This window comes from Myotis myotis, unplaced genomic scaffold, assembly GCF_014108235.1.
Source record: "Myotis myotis isolate mMyoMyo1 unplaced genomic scaffold, mMyoMyo1.p scaffold_m19_p_8, whole genome shotgun sequence".
Taxonomy (NCBI): Eukaryota; Metazoa; Chordata; class Mammalia; order Chiroptera; family Vespertilionidae; genus Myotis; species Myotis myotis.
Window position 1 is genome coordinate 60022048 of NW_023416390.1, and position 23533 is coordinate 60045580.

General features: G+C 34.3%; 1 protein-coding gene across 2 annotated transcripts in view; it reads right to left on the reverse strand.

Moving 5' to 3' along the window:
- Positions 1 to 23533, reverse strand: part of GALNT13 (polypeptide N-acetylgalactosaminyltransferase 13) — a 496408-nt gene that overhangs the window by 26672 nt on the left and 446203 nt on the right. For both annotated transcript variants that reach the window (XM_036320816.1, XM_036320815.1), the window contains exons 10-11: positions 21046 to 21185; positions 11574 to 11672 (exon numbers count right to left, since the gene is read on the reverse strand). In XM_036320816.1, coding sequence (XP_036176709.1) covers positions 11574 to 11672; positions 21046 to 21185 — 239 coding nt within the window. The remainder of the gene's footprint in view (positions 1 to 11573; positions 11673 to 21045; positions 21186 to 23533) is intronic.

Genomic DNA, 23533 nt, shown 5'->3' on the forward strand with positions numbered 1-23533 from the left:
TAATGAATCACATAATCAATTTTGTACTTGTAGCTAGAAAGCTAAGAGCCAAATTGTGGCTTATTAAAATGAATGTAAGATTTCAGGGAATTAATTTTAAGTACTTTTACAGTAAAATAGTAAAAGTGCTTTGTAGGTCGACTTGCATTGCCAATTTTTCCATAGCTTTTGAAAAAAAATGTCATATGTGATCGATGTTAACTATCATTATGCAGAAACACAAAATTAGACTGTACAATGTTTAGAAGAAAAAATAAATCTAAGAAACAGGAAATATTAGTATTTAATTTTTAGGAAACATTTAGAAAAAAAAATCTCACATCTGAGTAACTCCTAGCAGGGAAAGAAAAGGGTTGAACATAATGGATTTGTCGTTTGTTACTATGCCAGGAAATATTCTGGCCAGTCAAAACTAGATCATAAGTTTAAGTTCTTGAAAATTTTAATCAATCCCAAGCTTAGCAGATGTTCCTTAAACATAAATAATAATGCAATTTATTTGAATTAAGAAAATGTTATTTATGGTTACTTGCTCAGTTCTTGAGCTAAGATTTAACAAAAAAAATTACAACAATTTTTAGAATTCCTGAGCAGAATTTATTAACTATTAACTAAAGAGGCCATTATAATTTAATAATGTAAGCATTCACTTTTAGTTATTTTATATTTTTCAATTTTTTAAATTTAGGACTTGGAGCTTATTGACAATTTATTTGCTACAACAATGACACTAAAATAGAAAAGAGAATACAAAGAGTCAAAATAAGATGGAATCTCAATAAGCAAAATTTCCATAATTGAAACATTCTGCAGAGCCAGTGTAATTTAAAGCTATTCTTTTTAGCTACCACTTCATTTCTTGCAGTAGCAAGATGAAATAATATATATTTTTTTTAACTTTGAGGTAAGTTTACTATCTTAGACCTCTTTTCCAGAGAGGTGGATTGCTCACAGATACTTACCTAGTTTCTCCTATATTAATTTCCTGTGGCTGCTGAAACAAATGATCACAAACTTGGTGGCTTAAGGCAATGAAAGTTTATTCTTGTATGGTTCTGGAAGCCAGAAATCCAAACTCAGATTCACTGGGTAGAAATCAAGGTGCTAGGGGTGGACAAACTTTTTGACTCGAGGGCCACAATGGGTTCTTAAACTGGACCGGAGGCCCAGAACAAAAGCATGGATGGAGTGTTTGTGTGAACTAATATAAATTCAAAGTAAACATCATTACATAAAAGGGTACGGTCTTTTTTTTTTTTTTTAGTTTTATTCATTTCAAACGGGCGTAGTTTGCCCATGGCTGTTAGTAGGTCAGCATTCCCTCTGGGGGCTCAAGGAAGAATCTTCCTTGCCTCTTATAAAGCTTCAGGGCAACTGCCTGCATTCCTTCACTTGTAACCATATCAGTCCTTCTCAGCCTCCGTGGTCACATTGTCTTGTCTCATTCTGTGTGTGTCAAATCGTTCTCTGCTCATCAGGATACATGTGATTGCACTGAGAGCCGACCAGATAATCCAGGATAACCTCCCCATCTCAAAACCCTCAAGGGAACTACACTGTGAAGTCATGTTAGTCGCATCAGGTAACATTCACAGGTTTTAAGGATTGGGATGTGGAAATCTTTGGGGGGTCATTTTTCAGCCTATTACAGCTCCAAATCTAGGCATGTTCAAAGAAACAATTTCATTCTCCAGGAAGATTTTTCTTTTCTGTGGGTGAAATGCTGAAACTATTTCTGTGATGACAGCAGGTTTTTAAGTAACTTTGAAATTATGTATGAATTTTTTTAATCATTCATTTATATAGTAAGCAATTATTGCTATTAGGAGATTAAAAAGGAAAAGAACTATTATTGCGTTCAAGAAGTGTTTAAAATTTATTTCTGAAGATACGATGGATAAACATATATAACTGAATGACAGCATAAAGGCTAAAATGTAAGAGAAATATTGAGAGATAGTATAAAAGTAAAAAAAAACAAATGAGAAAATTTTAAATACTATGAGTTCAGAAGAAGGAAATATCAATGTAGATTGCAAAGTAGAAAAAAATTCAATACTATATGAAGAAGATTGAGTTTTGAATTGGAACTAGATAAACTATGTAAACTATGGAACTGTGTAAACTAGAATTTATATAGTTAGAAAAGTAGGTAACGGTCATACCAAGTTGGTATAAGAAAGATGATTTAAAATCAAACAGGTTAATAATATTTTTTTTAAAGTCTGGTCTGGCTATACTCAATAGAGTTGAAGGAGCTGAGAATCTGTAGAGGTGAGCAACAGGAGATAAACTTACAAAGGTAGGAAGTGGTCAGATTAGATAGAACTTGGGCTTGTAAATAATGTTATTTTTATCTTGTAAAAACCAGGAACTTAAAAAAATGTTTTGTTAGTTTTTCTAGTTGGGAGTGATATGTTGGAAGGAGTCCTCACTTCATTATGGAACGTGAGTAGAGTGAAGATAGGAGGAGATTGGAGCTTTTGGAAAACATATTGACAACTATCATAGTAATCAAACTATTGAGGCAACCAAAGCCAGGCAGAGAAAGTAGAATTATTAATGAAAGAAAAGAAGGAATAGATAAAAATGACACTAGAAAGAATCCACAAGGCTTAGTGTCTAGTGTGGAGAGGAAAAGGGTGATAAAAATGTAAAAGATGGATGAAAAAAAGGCTTTGAATAAAAGATGTAATTATAGATACACTGAGCTTGAGGCTACACTTCTTCATTCAAATATAAATGTGCATTAGTCAGTTTGAAACAATGGGTGGAAGCTCAGTGTCTGTTACAATTTTGGAGCTTCTTTATAGGTAAATTCAAGGGGATTGATTACCTAGGAAAGTAAATAATAGGCTCACTGGCTTGTACCTGGATCCCAAAGGCTTTGTTGACACAAGACTGATCTTGTAATTGTAGGCCCTGTTGAGACTTTCTCAGAATGAAACTAACTCTTGGATCGATGGACTTGAGGATGAGCAGAGACCTCACGATCTCCGGAAAAAGTGGACCAATGCAAAATGTTTGTTTTTGGATATCCTCTCCTACTAACATCACAGACTAACATCATCTAGTGTCTCTTATAGGCTAAGATAATAAGGTTTTGTTGAATAAATGATCAAACCCAATTACTATTTCATCCTCAGTATATTCTACTCTTCAAGTTGGAGCATAAGCCAAAGACCAGAGATGTTCTCCCAACCAAGCATTAATTAGATTGAAAGGCTCTTAGAATAATTCCTATTTCTATAGAAGTTATACTAACTCTGCTCTCTTCTAGCTTGCATGTATCCAACTCATTTAAACATTTAATGAATGGTACGTATTCATTCTTTCTTCATAGGCCATTTCATTTCACTTGCAAATTTACTTCGTGAAATCCCTGCTGAGTTTTAATTCCATTATGCAAGTTACTAAAATTGGACAAAATTAGTGTAGAAATAGCTACTAAGTAATTATATTACTTATAAAAATGCAAACTTTAAGATGAATACATATGTGTTGAATGAATATATTCATTACAATCTGGGAGTACATTAGCATGTATTACTAAAATAATTAAGCTTTCTCTAGGAGAGGGTTCGTAATGAGGAAAGTATCTATAACTCTCAAAAACTTGTAATATACCCATTATAATGTTAGATTATTCTTAAGTATAAATTATTTTAGAGGAGGAAGAGATATTTGTATAAAAGTGTAGATGAGACCTAATGATCTCCTCTTTATCTTGGCAGACAAGGAGTTTTAATAAATGGTTAGCATGAGCTTTCCTAAAGGCTTGCTATCTTGAAAAATGGCTCTGAATCACCTACTGCAATAAATTACATGAAATGTTTCTATGTGCTTTCTAGCTCTCTTCAAATGAGTGTCTTTAGGGAGAAAGAGAAACATTATAGATGCATTTGCCAAAATGTGAGCATTTTTCTATTGCTTTATGTTTTTTTGTATTTTTTACATTTGGAAGGAATGAATACAATATGTATGGGGGTTGCTCCCCTCCCCCTGTTTTGTTTTGAAGATGTATTGCAATTCAAAGGGAAACAGCATTGAATTTTTAAAAATTGTATACTGATACTTAATTTCAAATGAATGGTTATTTTAATAAATTTATATTAATCTAATTTGTACCCAAGTAAATTTGAAATAGATATTAGTGTCAATATTTGAGTTGATATAATATGTGCCCAATGAGACTAAGATCTATTTGCCAATTTTTGTATTGGCTCCTTTAAGATGATGTAAATGTCATTTGAAAGCATCTCATTAAAAAGAATATTTCTACATCAAAAAGAGAAAACATAAAGGCAAGCAATGATTGGAATACATAAATTGTTTAAAAGTCTGTATATGAAAATACACTGCAAACAAAAATGTCAAGTCAGAAAAATATCTGCAATATGACAGAAGGTAATTATCTTATTTAATAAAGTGTTTTTATAAGGAGATTAGAGGCCTGGTGCATGGAATTCATGCACAGAGGGAGGGATTCCCTCAACCCAGCCTGTACCCTTTCCAACTGGGGACCTATTGGGGGATGTCTGACTGCCAGTTTGGGCCTAAACTGGCAGTCCAACATCCCTCTCGCAATCTGGGACCGCTGGCTCCTAACTCTTCACCTGCCTGCCTGATTACCCCTAACTTCCTCTGCCTGCCTGTCTGATAGCACTCAACTGCCCTCCTCTGCTGGCCAATTTGGTTATGATTGGCTAGTTTTATGCCAGTCAGCGTCAAAAGCTCCACCTCCTAGGCAGCCATTGGCTCCCCACAGCACCCAGATTTGGTTCTGATTGGTTGGTGCCTATGCCAGTCAGCATCAGAAGGTCCACCTCTTAGGCAGCCATTGGTTCTTCACAGCACCCAAATTTGTTTCTGATTGGTCAGTTACTATGCCAGTCAGCGGGACCTGATCAGAAAGGCAGGGCTGATCAGCAGTCCCCTGGAGACCTGGAGAGAAATGGAAGCTGGCTGCTAACCAGAATGGGAGAGAAAGAGAGAGGCAAGTGCTGATCAAAAGCTGCTACAGAAATATCCACAAATCAATAAACTTGATACATCGCATAAACAAATTGAAAGAAAAAAAACCCATGGTCATATCAATTGATGCAGAAAAAGCATTTGACAAAATTCAACACCCATTTTGATAAAAACTCTCAGTAAGGCGGGAGTAGAAGGATCATACCTCAACATAATAAAAGCCATATATGACAGGCCCACAGCCAACATCATACTCAATGGACAAAAACTAACACCATTTCCCCTAAGAACAGGAACAAGACAGGGATGCCCACTCTCACCACTCCTGTTCAACATAGTACTGGAAGTGTTAGCCATTGCAATTAGGCAAGAAGAAGAAATAAAAGGCATCCAAATTGGAAAAGAGGAAGTAAAACTGTCCTTATTTGTAGACGACATGATATTATACATACAAAACCCTAGAGACTCCATCAAAAAGCTACTAGACTTAATACATGAATTTGGCAATGTAGCAGGATACAAAATTAAACCTAAGAAATCTGAGGCATTTCTATACACCAATAGTGAACTTTCAGAAAGAGGGATTATAAAAACAATCCCATTTACCATCGCGCCAAAAAAATTAAGCTACCTAGGAATAAACTTAACTAAAGAGGTAAAAGACCTCTACTCAGAAAACTACAGGACGTTGAAAAAAGATATAGAGGAAGACATAAACAGATGGAAGAACATACCGTGTTCATGGATTGGTAGAATCAACATCATTAAAATGTCCATACTACCCAAAGCAATCTATAAATTCAATGCACTTCCCATTAAAATACCAACGGCATACTTCACAGATCTAGAACGAACTCTCCAAAAATTCATCTGGAATAAAAAAAGACCCTGAATAGCTGCAGCAATCCTGAAAAAGAACAAAGTAGGTGGGATCTCAATACCAGATATCAAGATGTATTACAAAGCCACTGTTCTCAAAACTGCCTGGTACTGGCACAAGAACAGGCATATAGATCAATGGAATAGAATAGAGAGCCCAGAAATCAGCCCGAACCTATATGCTCAATTAATATTTGACAAAGGAGGCAAGAACATACAATGGAGTCAAGATAGTCTCTTCAATAAATGGTGTTGGGAAAATTGGACATATATATGCAAGAAAATGAAACTAGATCACCAACTTACACCATACACAAAAATAAACTCAAAATGGATAAAGGACTTAAATGTACGACAGGAAACCATAAAAATTCTAGAAGAATCTAAAGGCAACAAAATCTCAGACATATGCCGAAGCAATTGCTTCACTGATACAGCTCCTAGGGCACTTGAAACTAAAGAGAAAATGAACAAATGGGACTACATCAAAATAAAAAGGTTCTGCACAGCAAAAGAAACCATCAACAAAACAACGAGAAAACCCACTGTGTGGGAAAACATATTTGCCAATGTCATATCTGATAAGGGCCTAATCTCCAAAATTTATAGGGAACTCATACAACTTAACAGAAGGAAGATAAACAATCCAATCAAAAAATGGGCAGAGGACCTAAATAGACACCTTTCAAAAGAGGACATTCAGAAAGCCAAGAGACATATGAAAACATGCTCAAAGTCACTAATCATCCGAGAGATGCAAATCAAAACAACAATGAGGTACCATCTCACACCTGTCAGACTGGCTATCATCAACAAATCAACAAACGACAAGTGCTGGAGAGGATGTGGAGAAAAAGGAACACTTGTGCACTGCTGGTGGGAATGCAGACTGGTGCAGCCACTATGGAGACAGTATGGAGTTTCCTCAAAAAACTGAAAATGGAACTCCCATTTGACCCTGTGATCCCACTTCTAGGAATATATCCCAAGAAACCAGAAACACCAATCAGAAAGGATATATGCACCCCTATGTTCATAGCAGCACAATTCACCATAGCTAAGATCTGGAAACAGCCTAAATGCCCATCAGTAGATGAATGGATTAGAAAACTGTGGTACATCTACACTATGGAATACTATGCTGCTCTAAAAGGGAAGGAACTCTTACCATTTGCAACGGCATGGATGGAACTGGAGAGCATTATGCTAAGTGAAATAATCCAGTCAATGAAGGAAAAATACCACATGATCTCACTCATTCATGGATAATAGAGACCATTATAAACTTTTGAACAATAATAGATACAGAGGCAGAGCTGCCTCAAACAGATTGTCAAACTGCAGCGGGAAGGCCCGGGAGGTTTGGGGGGCAGGAGGGAGGAGGGTAAGAGATCAACCAAAGGACTTGTATGCATGCATATAAGCATAACCAATGGACATAAGACACTGTGGGGTAGGGGAGGCTAGGGGACTGTCAAGGGCGGGGGGAAAAAAAGGAAACATATGTAATACCCTTTGTAATACTTTAAGCAATAAAAAAAAAAAAGCTGCTACAGAGTCAACAGATCAGTCCCTGCTTCTCTCTTTAGGCCTCTTTATGGCCCTGATTCGCAGCTCCCTCAGCAGTCAGTGATGGGGCACCTGCCTCCATCCGAAGCAGTCAGCTGGGTTGCCTTGGCAACCAGTGCTGACTGCAGGACTCACTTCTGTTTGGTGGAGCCTCAATCCTTACTGGTCCTTGCAACCCAGGGTTTTTATATATTAGGATAAGAGAAAAAAGGAATCCTCTCAACCCCCAATAAAAACATAAGCAAAAACTATGACTCAGAAATTCACAACGAATTATTGATGCCAATTTTAAAAATACTTAACTGCACTGATAATGTTAGAAATATAATTTAAAATAAAGTAAAATGTTCCTCCCATACTAAATTGGCAAAGATAAAAAACAAATAAAATACAATTCCCCGTTCGGTTTGGCCACTGTGATCACAATCCTGGGGGAGTATGGTTGGGAACCAATATAAATGCATTGAATATAAATCTGGCGTAGTCAACTGGTTTTAAGTTCAAACTGGGTTTACCACCTCAATCATTTTATTAATCTCTCAGAGTTTACATTAGACTCATGAGTAAAATTAGGGTAATAACACCATGTATTAGATTGTTGTGAGAATCAAAGAGGGTAAGACATGTATGTTAAATGTCTATCAGAATGTCTCTTCCTATTTTAGCTATTAGGAATGAATACAATATGTATGGGGGTTGCTTCCCTCCCCCAATTTTGTCCTATTAAATTGGTAAAACATTAAAAATGACAATTTGTCACTATATACTGAAAGACCTATAGTGCTGAATAACTGCTATTTCAAATTTACTTCTGGACTTTTTTTTTTTTTTTCCTGAAGAAGTTAGTATGGATGCTCACTGATTTTAGCTACAAGAGTATTGATGAGCCTTGTCTATAACAAAGTTCACAAATAACACTTTGTATTAAACAATAATGGACTGATTAAATAAATTATAATTTGCCCATTAACAATGCATCCTGTTTAGGTTAAGAAGTTACTAGCTAATAGGAAGTTTTTTTAAAAAGCAAATTTATTTAGGTTTTAAACAGTGAGTATGTTTTAAGTTTGTGAGTGGAGCAGTATGTGGTCAATAGTGCAATTAGAGAGAACAGTTATCAATGAACTGTAGAGATATGAAAATGCACAGAGCATCCAGGGAATGGAAAATTATAAGACATATGTTTAGAATACAAGGGATTATTAGGAAGACTATGCTGGAAAGTCAGATGGGAATACAATTATTAAGAGCTTTGTATATCATAACTAATGAATTTCTACTTTATTCTTTGAACAGAGAGAAGTATTGGAGATGTTACTAAAATTTTAATTCTAATGTAGCATGTATGAGATATATGAATGAACTTCTATAAGATGTATGGAAATAATGAGATGTTTTGACTATGCAGGTCAAATATAGGCTAGGATAAATATAGGGTCCCTCACTGTAAAAAGACTTAAGATTAGGAGTCAAGGGATTACTTTCATGGAAATATCAGGATTTGGTGACTAATTAAAATTCAAAAGTGAAGTGTCTATGCTGGGGTTCAATTTTGGATGATTGTGTAAAAGGGAAGAAAATGAGTACATCTGAAAATAGTTGTGATTTTAATAATTAATTGGCAATAGATTCTAGAGCTCAGGAGATAGGTTGGTGAGGAAGATATAAAATCTGAGTCATTAGCATTGTAGGGGACATAGAAATGCTTCCAGGAATCTACCAGGTACATTATCTTTTCAGAAGTATAGAGAACACAATCCCATAACTTCTAGTAAAATCCTTCCTACCAGTAAATTATAAGTTCTTTATTTCACATGCAAAAATATATGTTCAAGTTTTAATCAAATTCCTTTTTATTTTCATCCTTTTGAAAATGTTTAATGATCATCATATTACTTGCTAGTAAAAGAGCATTTCAAGAACAGATAGGAATAGGGTGGCTAATTTTGTCATTGTTATTTGAGGTAGAAGACTTTTATTATTAAGATTTTTCAAAGAGCACTTCAATATGATCAAGTGTTGAATTTAATAACACTCCACTGCTATCTTGTTTTTCCAGTATTCCTGTTATAAAAACTTCCATGCATTCTTTCATCTATTTATTTAACTAGTTTTTTAGGTACTTACTATATCCCAAGCCTTGTGCCAGGTGCTGGGGATAAAGAGAGGAGAATGTGCTGGATATATGAGTGTTTAAGAAAGATATATCCAACAACTACTGAAGGTTAGTTTCTTAGTGATATCTCCAGAACTTAAAAAAAGAAATACCAGAAGTCCTGTGCAAAGAGAAATGGTTAAGGTATAATTGTCAACAGACATGAAGACCCTTCTTTTAGAAACGTAACTGAGTGGAAATACTGAAAAAACAGGGTTAACATTTGTTATAACTTTTGTATAAAAGCAGGAGAGAGAAATTTGAATATTTTTATGGATTGAGGCTACTTTTAAGAATTCAAAATGAAATAACCATAAAAATAGATGCTGCTTCCATGGTAACAAGCAAGGATAGCAATAAAAAAAAAACAAAACCCAAAAAAACAAAACAAAACAGGGAAGGTAGCTCTGAGAACAAATCCTGAAATCTGTTCTTTTTTCAAGTAAGTCTAAAATTTAAGCATGTTCCTATTATTAATGACCTTAGAAATATTTAGTTCTACCAAGGTATAAATCATAATAGGGTTTTATATAATGGGTTAATTTTTTTCATAATATATATTTGTTAGAACTGCAGGAGAGGCACTTTATTTTATTAGCTTAACAATATCAGAGGAAGTGTTGTGCATTGATCTTGCCCCTGGCATTAGTCACTAAATGACCATATTTTTTTTTTATAGAAGTACAAAGAGAAATAATTAAGAACATAAATAAAATAATAAGTAAATGTAATAATTAATGGTAATAAGTGTTGAATGTCTAGTATATGCCAGGCTAGTGTTAGTTGTTTTATAGATTTTTACTAATATTTAGAGGGAAAAACATGGGGAAAATCTTTTATCCACTTTATAGATAAAATATTAAAGAGATTAACCAAAGAACTTATATGCATCTATACATAACCCATGGACATGGACAATGTGCAGTGAAGGCTGGAGGGGTGGTCCCAGGGTAGAGGGGTTCACTGAGGGAAATAAAGGGGACATCTACAATACTTTAAGCAATAAAGATAAATTTAAAAAGTATTATGTAAGGTCATAAATTACCCAGGCTATACTAATGCTGTAAAATGATGTTCCTTTATTATCAACAGTTCATCTTTCTCTATTTTTGTTTAATTATGAAAGTAATACATATATAAAAAATATGTGGAGTAAAAACTAAAATTTCCTATTTCAATTCAATATTTTTACCGGAGGTAATCTATATTCTAGATAGATTTCTATACATATCTAATAGAGTAGATAATGATCCATATAAATATAGATATCATAGATACTACATAGAGAAAAATGTTCATACGTATTTTTTTGTAAATGAGATCATTCAAAATAAATTGTACTGATTTTTTTTTTAACCCTCATTTCAATTTTGATAGCAATACATATAGACTTCTCTCAGTCATTTTGTTGGCTATATAGTATTCTACACTATGAATACATCATGATTTAATTAAATGTTCCCCTCTTGGCAAAATTTCGTTGTTTTCACTGTTTGTGTTATAATAAAAAAGGTTTCAGTAAACATTCTTGTACATATATTTATAGACATGAATAAATAATCATAAAGATGAAAAAATATTGGTTTAATTTCTATCTTGTCACTAAATTCATGATGTAGAGACATTAGAATATCTGTAAGTGTAGGGTTTTAGCTTTTGTTCACCTCATTTATGAATTCCTGAGGCTTTGACATTATACATTTTGTCCTCATTTGCTCATACAAGGTAAAATGAGATGAGTCTGAAATATTGGGCTGTTTTCATTACTGCAGGCTAGTTGAAAGTTTTGCCCTTTTAATTAAATTCTGTAGTACTTTCTTAAGAAACTTGGGACAATAAAACAGTGTAATTAGTTCTTAATTTGAATGCCCATTGATTTGCTAAACTAAGTATTGTAATTGAATTGTAAGCCATGGTCTAGTGTGATAGTTTTCACAATAATATGTCTCCCCCTCTCCACCCCAAATATGAAGTTGATAAAAAAAAGAGAACTTACCTGATTTCCTCCCATACCATGACAGTTGAATATGCCCACTTTTTCATTTTCCTTGCGGCCCATGTTGTCTAAACATTGATTAGTCTCAACATTTCTTATCTAAAGGGAACACACACACAAAAGCATAAGTCAGATAGAGATAAGTCAGGAAATCTTTCTGATATCTAAGTGTATAATGATAACAAAAGTATATACATGTGTAGGGAAATCTCTCTTAGAAGAACACATTGCTTTAAATTATGTATTTTCTTTTTTCTGTTTCCATTTTCAGATCTATGTCAGTTTCTGAACTACAACTAAAACAAAAGTGACAACACTGGTATTGTCATTAGCCTCTACTCAAGAGGAATGACTTGTTTACAGCATAGTATCAAAGAAGAAGGGAGCATCTACTTATTACTAATTAGGAATTCTTCTATAAATTCTTTTAAAATTAGGACAGTGTCCAAATTCCACTATTCTATTCTTGAATTGTCTATAGTACCATATGCAAATAAATATAAACAAGGTTAAATATTTAAGTATATGTTTTTATAGATTGCTTCCTTACTAGATACTTCATTTTATATATTAATGGAGATTAATTACATTGTTTATTTCTGTAACTTAAACATATTCATACATCTTTTTTTCATTCCTGATGCCAAATTTGACGGAAAGCAGTTGACCCTAAGAAAATCTATTACAAGGCTAAATGGCGATTTCACATTAAAAATTCCTCAAAAGCAAGATTAAATTGTTAACTGCAAACATAAGATTCTTGGTTTACAATCAAACTGCATTAGCCCCATAATTAATGTAAAGTTAATACATATTTGAGCCAAATATAAATACAAAATATATCCATTAAGTTTTAAAATGCTAAAATTACTAAATCATGTACAAATGAATGCAAAAAAGGAGAAGAAAACCTTTCTAATATATGGAATATTTTCAATTTTTTCCTTAGTCTCAACCCCAAATATGCATTTGTTATACTTGTCCACTCTGCTTATCTCTGACTCTTATTACGACATGCATATGTTACTGTTCACTCATAAATCACTTGGATATGTCTACTTAGTTATCTATGGCTTAGGTACATGTTTATTCATATTGGTGAATGAATAAGAAGATGGATTAGGTTTACACATTTTGCTTTTCTATATGGTACAGAACTCCATGGTCAAGTAATAGTTCCTGGAATTGGATAAAAATGATATGATTTGCATTAAAGCCCCAATTGGCAACTGAGAACAGTGGGGATTGGAATTCACACTTGGTAAAGGTTAGGAAAAACTGAACACAGTGGGCAAACCCTGTTCTAATGGGTTGAGATTTCGAGCAGGATTATGGATGTTTTCATCAAGAAATCCGAGCAGCCACCCATTAGAAGGCACAGAACACACTGTGGGCATTAGAGGGAAAGGATAAAAGCTCCAAGAAGCAAAATTGTGTCCAAATTGAGGAGGTGGGGACAATAGGGACAAAGGAAATGGAAGGTCCAGACAAAAATAGAAACAATGAACAGAGTTAGGAGATCTCAAAAAATAAGGGACAGTTTGGTTTGTTTTTTTCCAACCCTTCAAAAAGTACAGGGACAGGAGATCGAGGCTGGTCAAATTAGCAATGTCTCCTGTGTAAACAGTTCCTGTCAAGCACAGCTGGAACATGTGCCCTACACATCCCTGCTGGGTGGAAAAGGAATTGGCTTTGCTATGAAAACCTCCTTTACTTTCCACCAGCACTCAGTGTTAAAAATTATTCACACAAAAAACACACTGGCTTTAGTCCCTCAAATTTATCCTGAGAAGAACCTTCAACTAGTGAGTTTTAAGAATTCACAGCACAGTGTTCAGACCCTTCAGACATCAGAAAGGAGGCTTTTCGCTGACTTATAAATGGATGGTATAAAAACACTTTTCCCAGTTTTAACTATTATCCGATTGCCCTGAATCAAATTCTCAGGAGTATTTATTAGTAATTTGGGTGTTATCCTGGTCTCCTTTCCATCAGGCAACCCATTACTTCCCTTTGCTTCCTACTGCAAGGATGGTAGTATCATATGGTCATAAAATTGACAGCTCATATTTTGGGATTTGTGAGAATACCTTGCCACCTAATTTTTTGTCAACATTGTCATCAATTTTTTATTTTTCTCTCCTCTCTGCTCCTTCTATTTTCATGGGGGAATTCAAGGACATTCAGACACCATGTCACTGCTGCCACTATTTTTTCAGAATTCCAGAATAGACTCATTTTGGGGACTGCAAGAAAAGAAGCCTGCTACAATTTTGACATGTTCTAACTTTTCTACAGAGTGGCTTATTCTGGACAAGTAATATTGTCCCTTGGAATGTAGCAGATGCTCAGAGGATACAATATAGGAACTTGACTCAAGTCTGGTGAGGCCGGCTGGACGTGGGATCTAGGAGACTGGGAATAGACAGAAGTCAGTAGCTTAGGGCAGCTGTCAGAATGAGACAGGAGAGACCACTACCACCACCACCATCAATACCATCCATCAGCAATAATAATGAGCAATTATGTAACTGCATGTTCCATGTGCTATTCTAAGCACTTCGGTATAATAGCTAATTTAATATTTATAACCAACATATTACCCCTATATTGCAAATAAAAGCATCAAGATACAATGAAGTTAAGTAATTTGCCCAAATAAGGAGTTGAAAGTTATGAGTTTGGGAGCTGCCCAACCCTGACATCCAGAGAGGCAGGCAGAATTCATCAGAAAAGGCCTGGGAGGAGCAAGGGAGGATTGAGTTCCAGTTGACCAGAAATAAAGGTAACAATAGGCAATCCAGACAATGGTGAAGGCACATGGAACAAGACAGATGAAAACTGGCAAGGATCAGATCAAGGACTGTGTTAAGAAGATTAATAATAAGATTTTCTTTCATGTTGAGTGCCCTGGGCTGAGGTCATATAAATGATTTCTGGCAATGGCCAGAATGACATTAGATACAAACAGGATGGGGCACAGAGTATCAGGGAACAGGGATATCAATACCCATCTTAAAAAAAATTGGAGGAACATATCTTAGGGATACAGGTAATATCTGAAAAGTTTATGTCACTAGGCCGGTGATATCCAGATTTTTAAAACATTATATGCACACCTCGAAGGCAGATTGGTTTATTTCAGAATGTTTCCAAATTAGTAAGCCCAACACTATGGGGATTTTCTACATTTTTCTTCAAAATATAAAAATGGTCACTAGAGCATACTGACAATCCTTAAAAGGAAAATTTTAATGCAAATGATAAGATATTGGCATGCCAGAAAGTTCAAACCATGCATCTCATCTTTTGATGATGCAAAGGATAATCAGATTTAGGGTACTCTTGTGTGATTTTTAAAATCAAAACCTTTCTAAGAACATCCTGGGACCTTAGTCAAAGAATGTTGTATAAGCAAAGAAATGAAATTTCTGGAAAGATCCTGATCTTGACACGGGTACCTGACAATACCAATTGCTTGATCATGCCATTAAGAAAAATCTAGGCAACCAACCACTGAAGAACTCTATCTGTTAGAAACTCCTTACAGAGTTTGTTCTACAGCTTCTATCAGCATAAAGTATAGCACACTCATAGTTCTGAAATCTGGAAAATTCTTTGGATTCATTCTTTATGTTAGCAAGCCTTTTTCTAAATGTTTCTACTCACCAGCTCTTGCTCCCTCTGCTGGATCTTAATAGCAAGCAACAATGAGAACTCCAATTCTAAAAAGAGGCATTTAAGTATATTTTCTCTTTGCCAAATTATGAATAAATCGGAGAGATATGTGCAAAACCTACATACTTAACAAATCCAAGCTGACTTTTGATTTAGAATGCCTTGATTAATGACTTTGAAATTTAAAAATTCTGAATATGTGATATCTAACCCCATTCCACCAGAAAGAACATAAGAAATTAAACAATTTTATTTATTTTGGTGAATAGCAAAAACAAACAACACAAATCCTGGGAGAATTCAGTGTATATCTAACTTGCATATATAGTTTGTTGCAGCTGTTTTGTGTCAATATATATTTGAGTAATAAAATTAAAATTTGTTCTAGCCTAATTGTCAGCAATGTGAATTAAAGATATTTTTCAGGCCTGGCCGGTGCGGCTCAGTGGTTGAACGTCAACCTATGAACCATGAGGTCAGGGTTCAATTCCCAGTCAGGGCGCATGCCTGGGTTGCAGGCTCCATTCCCAGTGGGGGGCTTGTAGGAGGCAGCCTATCAATGATTCTCTCTCATCATTGATGTTTCTCTCTCTCCCTCTTCCTTCCTCTCTGAAATTAATAAAAATATATTAAAACTATTTTTCAGGTAATAAACTCATTTTTTCCCCACAGGTGAGTCAACCAGCCTAACATTCTTTAAAGTTAACCTCTAATGCAGAGTAACATGTTTATCCTGTCTGTACATATGCATATTCAGTTACCCTGGCATGGAAATTAGTTTACCCTGGTACCAAAGAGTTTCAGAAACATAATCATGAGCAGAGAGAATGCCCCCATTTCTGTAACCCATTTACAATGAGGCTTTCTTACTGGTTATCCTATTGAAAGGTCAAGAAGACTGAGAATCTATAAATAGATTGATCTCCTGATTACCAACAGAGAGGATAAAACTCTAAGTGCTTTTGCTTCTGCGTTTGGCAGTAACTGATTATACCCTGAATCCCTGCAGCCAGGCAGCTTCATAGATCTCTATTTTTAGTAACTTAAGTTTGCTCTTGAACAATATTTAAGGATACAGTACCAATATATGCCAATGCCTGAATTAGTGGTTATAGTGAAAAGATATAAGAGGGAAAAGATATGCTGAGGTCAAGTAGGTAATATAAAATGCAGAGACAGATATCTAAACATCCTCAAAGCAAAGATGCAACTGCAAATTTTAATCCCTAGGAGTTAAGTCACTTGGCTCCAGAAATCCCCTCCTCTTTCTTCTTCCCTTTGGTACACTTGTGGCCCATCTAGCTCACAATACTACCCGCCTCCCCCAAATGCTGGCCTGTCATAGGCCAAAAATTTGGGTGAGAGATTACTGTGTTAGAATGCCATTTTTCAATGTTAAACTTAAATTACCCTTCATATGTGCAAGATCAGGACCTGGCATGCTGCATCTACATAAGCTAAATGACTACTTAAGAGAGAATGTAATGCTGCAAAGAGCTTGACTTCCTTATCTCATTATGATCTCCTTACTGAATCTAAAAAGCACATGCTTCATTAAGCTACTTAAAGGTTTTAGTTCAAAGCAATTGCACAGCTTTTAACTTCTCATTCAAAATTGCATGAAAGTCATGAGCTGGGTGAAGTAATATTTCAATTATCTGAGTAAAATAAAAACATAAGCAATTAAGATATAACCATCTGACCTCAGTAATTCTACTGATGATTATTTTGGTGACAATCTATAATTATGGAAAAATTGAATACCGTATTTGCCTCTACTAGTATAGCTAGGAAAGTTAAAAAAAAAATCTACAGGAAAATGTTATAGTCACCAGTATACTGCAACATTAAATACAGGGTGTCCCCAAAAATATATACACATTTTAATAGCTGATAGCTCAATTTTGAAAATGAAATGTATTTTAATAAATACTGTCTTTATATATAGGCTTTGAGAAATAGTGAAACTTAAGAAAACTGTGCATTGTTAAATCTTAACAATTTCACTTGAAATTGAGTAGATATGAATATACTATATTGACATAATTTTTTTGCCTTGATAAGTAGCTTAGACATGTATTATCACTTTGAGGCTCTAACTATTTGATAGATAGTACCTCCATAAATAAGGAAAATAGCTTTTACATTATTTTAATAATAGTTAATGATAGACAATAAGAAATACAAACTTTTAAGTAAATAACTTGTCCATTAACAGATCATCATCTCAAACTCATTATCAGCATGTCCATCTTAAATTGTGTATCCTTGACTATGCAAAATTGAATTGAGAAGTAGTGCTCAGTGAATTTGTCCTTTTGTTTCCATGGAAACAGTTGCTGGATTGCTGGTTTTAAAGTGGAAAACTATAGTACATTCATATCCCAGAAAGTTCAAAACTTACATCTTACAGATTTTTAAATTGGCCAGGTTCTTGAAACAGCAGTTCATAGCATGCCTATATACCTGATGTAGAACACCTTTGATTTCTACTGAGTTTCTTGATTCTCTCTTGCCATTCTCCACCCAGTAGAATAGCTTAAGAATAAGGTATTTCCTTATTTGACTTTACATCCTTAGCATATAATACTGGTTCCAGCTTAAGCCCTTATTTAATAAAAGCACTTTGAACACATAAAATATAATAATAATCTATTTTATCCTTCTAGTTATAAGAAACGTGAGCTTTAGTGTCAGACTAAATTCATATATTTGAATCTGACTTCAACAGCTAGCTAGTTCTACGACCCATAAGTCAATCACATACTTTTTCTATGTCAGTTTCCATATTCAATGGCAGATAATAACAAAACCCAAGTCATGAGTTGTGATTTTTAAATGATATAATTGAAATAAAGCATCTAGAATAATGTTTGACATAGTAAGAAATCAATAAGTGGTATCGGTAATAATTACAATAACTGCACTGGTGCTGCTACAACTTCTTGCCAGGCACAGTGCTAAATACCCTGTATCTTCAATCATCACTATAACCCTGTATGATTATCTTCATGCTGCTGACAGGTACCCGAGATGATCCCTAGTGCCACTCAAATTGTAAACTGTGGGGTCCGAATTTAAACCCTCTTCTGCTTGATTCCAAGGTCGGGATTTTTTCAACACGGCATACTGCCTCTTCTGGATATGTTTCAAAAAGCCAGAAAGGCACAATATCTCTCTTCCCAAGCTTTTCAAACTATTTCTAGAAATTAAAATATGGCCACCTGATCCATTACAGAAGATAGCTAATTCAAAATCAGTAGGTTGTACAAAGAAATTTTCCCACACTATACTCTACTTTTACTTTTTTAGGAAGTCAATTAATTAGATTTCCTTGATGTAGTGCAGGAAAGCATAAAATTGGATGTTTAACTTGGAAATAAACATCGAGGTCTCATTTCAGAGCACCGCGTCTTTCTCAGGAGTTACCTGGTGGCCTTAGAAAATTTCCAAAGAGTCCTCTTTACTCACACCGATCATGTTATATGCTCTGGTTATATCTTCTTTTAGAAAAAAGTAATTAATGTTTACTGGTCACCTGGGTCCACTGACTACAATTAGAGAAATACTCTAGCAGAAGAATAAAAAAAACCTCACTTTTTCTAAGGGTACAGACAGGTTCATGATTGTTCAAGCAAACTTTTCAGTAAAGAAATGAGAGTATTAACTATTTTATTGGGGATCACCAGTAAACTAAAATATAATAACAAGCATGCAAATACTGTTTGAGCTTAAAAATCACTGTCATATATGTCATGTACTGAATATAAATGCTGTGACACTGATGCTAACATGCGATTTATTACATACTAGAGGCCCGGTGCACACATTTGTGCATGGGTGGGGTCCCTTGGCCTGGCTGGCAATCAGGGAAATTGGGACCATTTCACTCAGTCCCAATTGAGGTCGATCAGGGCTAGTCGGTAGGGGAGGGGCCACGGGAGGGCTCCACAGTGTGTCTGGCCCTCTTGCCCAATCCTGACTGGCCAGACCTCAGCAGCAAGCTAACCTACCGGTCAGAGTGTCTGCCTCCTAGTGGTCATAGTGACTTGTTGACCAGTAAACCAAAAGGTTGACTGATCAGTCGGACACTTAGCATAGTACGCTTTTATTATATAGGATTCAAAAGCAATGGCAACAACAACCCCTCCCATAAAAACAAACAAAATAAGTGAATAAAAGCCTGAGGCACAGGACTAATAAATGACTAAAGTGGTACATTCAGTGTTATTATATATAAATCTTTGCACTACGTTATTCAGATGAAGGTTAAATATCTGTAAACTGAAAAATTCTATAGAGAGATATTTACATGCCCATTCAGTTTGAGTCTTATTTTTTCTTTAATTATTTTCTAGTTAATCATATGTAAGTTATGTGTGTCTATTAAAGTGACCGTGTGGATAAAGTTACAGATTTTTTTTTTTTTTTTGCAAATGATCAAAAAAGTATTAGCTCAAATTCTATAAATTTTCAGATATCCTAATATGACCTATAAAAATGCCAATTTCAACTGAAGAACAAAATTAATAATTCTTTCCCAAATGCATTACATGATTACTGTTAAAATGCTTTAGTTAAAACCAATATTAAATTCGTTTTTATTCCCAAATCTAATACCCATTAGGTGGAAATTACCAATAAGGAAGATATAATTCAAAAAGAAATAATTCTTACTTTGAACAATTGAATATATATTATGAATATGTGTTTGTATAGTTATGATAAAGGCAATTGTGTATTTGCAAAGATAATATATATTTTGAAAAAGAACGGTTCTCAGTTGGCCCACAAAGTCAATACAATTTTATTTTATTTATTTATTGTCTTATAGATTTTATTGATTTTTTACAGAGAGAAAGGGAGAGGGATAGAGAGCTAGAAACATCAATGAGAGAGAAACATCGATCAGCTACCTCCTGCACACACCCCACCGGGGATGTGCCCGCAACCAAGGTACATGCCCTTGGCTAGAATCGAACCCAGACCCCTCAAGTCCGCAGGCTGACGCTCTATCTACTGAGCCAAACCAATTAGGGAAGTCAATAGGATTTTAATAATAATACCAAGGTACTACTTGCAGTTTTCACTGTCACTTCTCAGAATTTACAAGGAGTCTTCCGGAGTTTACATGGTGTGTGATATTACAGTATATTGAATAGTGAAATGGAGATTAAGAATACCTTCTATTAGGCCAGACATTAATGCAACATATACAACTATATATAATGCTAATCTTCTTACCATTTGATTTTTACTTTGGAAAATATATATTATTTTCAAATATGTTACTTATATATATTAACATATAACAATTTTTTTAGTGAATTAATGAATAGGTCTTAAAGTTATCAGTTTTAGTTTCAATACAGTAAATATTGTTATAACCCACATCAATAAAAGATCTTTGCAGTTTACCATAAATTTTAAGGGAGTAAGAGCCACTTGAAACCTATGTACTCTTATTAACCAATGTCAACTCAATAAATTTAATATAAAAATTAAATTAAAAATTTTTAGAGAGGAATATAAGGTCCATAGGATCAAAAAGTTTTGGAGCCATTGATAAAGAAACAAGAAAATATTATTTATTCAGTCTTAAACTATCCCCATACTTTTACAAATCCCAATGGTAAAGATCTTTATGGTTCTGGTAATATATAAGAAGTCATTTAAAACAGATCTAAATACCCTTAAAGCATTTCATTCATAACATAAAAAAAGATTGAGCTCCTTAGATATTGCTCTATTTTCAAAATACATTTATAACTCAACCAAAATAAATAATTCATACCTCACCAAGTGAGTAATAACGTCTTGGAATCTGGGAGTCCGGATAGATGTTTTCAAGGTACCAAGAAAAGGGCTTACACTTCAGATTTTCTCTCAGTGTTTTTCTGACTGACACATCTCCATAATCCACTTTGACAACACCTGGAATTTTTCAGAAAAACACAAATCAGTTTGTGCTATTTTGATTTTAGCACCGTTTCACTCTGTTTAATTTTGATCAGTCTTTTTTCTGTAATTATAATTCCATCAAATTCAATTGCATATGCAGCTGCTATTACACTGATTTTCTTACTAACATCTAATTAGTACATTAAATTGACATAAAAATAGTTTTCCCATTGGTTATGACTTTTCAAATGCAAATATTTATCACCAAGTACTTGTACTTCTTAGATTGAATAATTAATCAACTAATTGCTATTAATTTAGCATCTTATAATCAAAGCTTAACTGAGGTGTTTTTTCTTTAATAAAAATTTCAATAGCTCCAATGCCTTTGTAAATGTTCATATTTTCCCTAGAGTGTCATTTATTCACCACCTGCAGATTTTATGAGAAATTTACTATATAAATATGATGCTTAACTATGTACGGCACTTACATGTTCTAATTTTCCCTTCTTCTTCTTCTTCTTCTTGAATGTTTATTCTATCTAGGGTTATCATAGACCTGATTTTTTCTTTATTGATTTTTTTCTTATTTCATTTTATGAATTAATATAAGCTACTTGGATAAGGTAGTAAATACATAAGCATATAGTAACTAATAAACAAATGGAATATACACACAGGTGTATATTAAAATTGTTTAGCTTTACTTCATATCAAAACAGAATACGTAAAATTAATATTTACATTGATGATCATAAGAAAATGTTTTCTAGATGAGAAATAAAAACAATAATACCACTAACTTTTATATAAAAATATGTTGTGACCTTTGACCAAAATGACTAAATAATTGTGATGAGATTGCAATTATTTCTGAGATTATTTTGGAAAGGTCTCTATTTCATAGGTTTCTTTAAGACAAGTAATAACTAGACATTAGGGTAGAATAAATGGCCCAGTATTTACTATATTCTATTTCAACCAAGCAGCAAAGCCCATCAATCATTCTACAAAACAAGAAACAATTGTTTAGACAACCTAAATGTCTGCAACTAATACCATTATTTGTTTTTAGCCTCAAAAGTAGCAACAGTCTTGGAGCCCATCACCTTCTAGCTTTCCCCTTCCTCTGCCATCTCTTCAGATTTTTTTGTTTTACAAAAAGAAATGCCTTAGTGTTCTGGAAAGCATTCTGCTGATATTTACAGGCCAAACCATTTCCTTCTAAGAAAATATTGACTTTTCTAGCTGGTGTTTAGATAGAAAACAACCAGGTCTTTGGGCATTTTGAACAGATAAATATTTACTATCAAAATAATTTTGTCTAGAACTTCCATTCTGGAGTTTAAGGCTTGAAAACATTTACAAAACAGATCACTAAAAGATTATCTCTTTGTGTTAAGTGCTATGGCAACTGAAATCACCTATATGATAGTCTTCAAAGTCATATAAAGAGATGAGTGACTATGAAGTAGAACCTGAATTAGATTATTTAGATCCACGGCTTAAAAATGCCATCTGCCTTATTTTCCAAACTCTTAGTTCTAAACCTCTCTAAAGTAGTTTATACAATTGTTTACCCAAGAATTTTACTGGAATTTCTAAGAGGCATCTCAAATTTGACAGATCTAAAACAGTCTTCTTGATTTTCCATTTTGTTCCATCTCTAAGGTTCTCCATTTCAGTAACTAGCACAAATATCCACCCATTTGCTCAGGGAAAAACAGAGGAGTAATTCTTTTATCTTACACATACATATTCAATTTATTAGTGATTTCTTTTGGCTCTGCATTTACAATATATCCCCAGCCCTGCTGCCCCCTCCCACCTTCCCCTCTACCATGCTGGTCCCACCCTCTCTCATCTTTTGCCTAGACTAGCATTGTAATAGCCTCCTAATTAGTCCCACTGAGGTCTTACTTTTCTCCAGCTATCCCTTAGTCATCATTGTCTGTTCCCTAGACAATATATCTTAAATTTAAAAAAACAATTATGTCTATCCCCTGCTCTAAAGCTTCAAATGATGTTCTACTGTGCTAAGAATAACTGACAATGTCTTAACCAATGCTTAATATCCTCATGAACTGACTCTTGGCTATCTCTCTGAATTAATCATCGATAGTCACTTCATCATAGCCACATTGGATTTTTGTTGTTTACCTTGCATTTTTTTTTTTTTTTTTTTTACATGAGAAGGTCATTTTCACTTCATGGCTTTGTACTCATCCTTTTTCCTGTCTGGAATGGTATTACCCTGGAACTTTCACGAGCTGTCCTTAGCTTTATACAAATTTTCGTCCAAACTTCACTTCCTCAGATTCGCCTTGGCCTTCCTATCTAAATTGATCTCTCCATGCCATCATCCTGAGCCAGACTCTA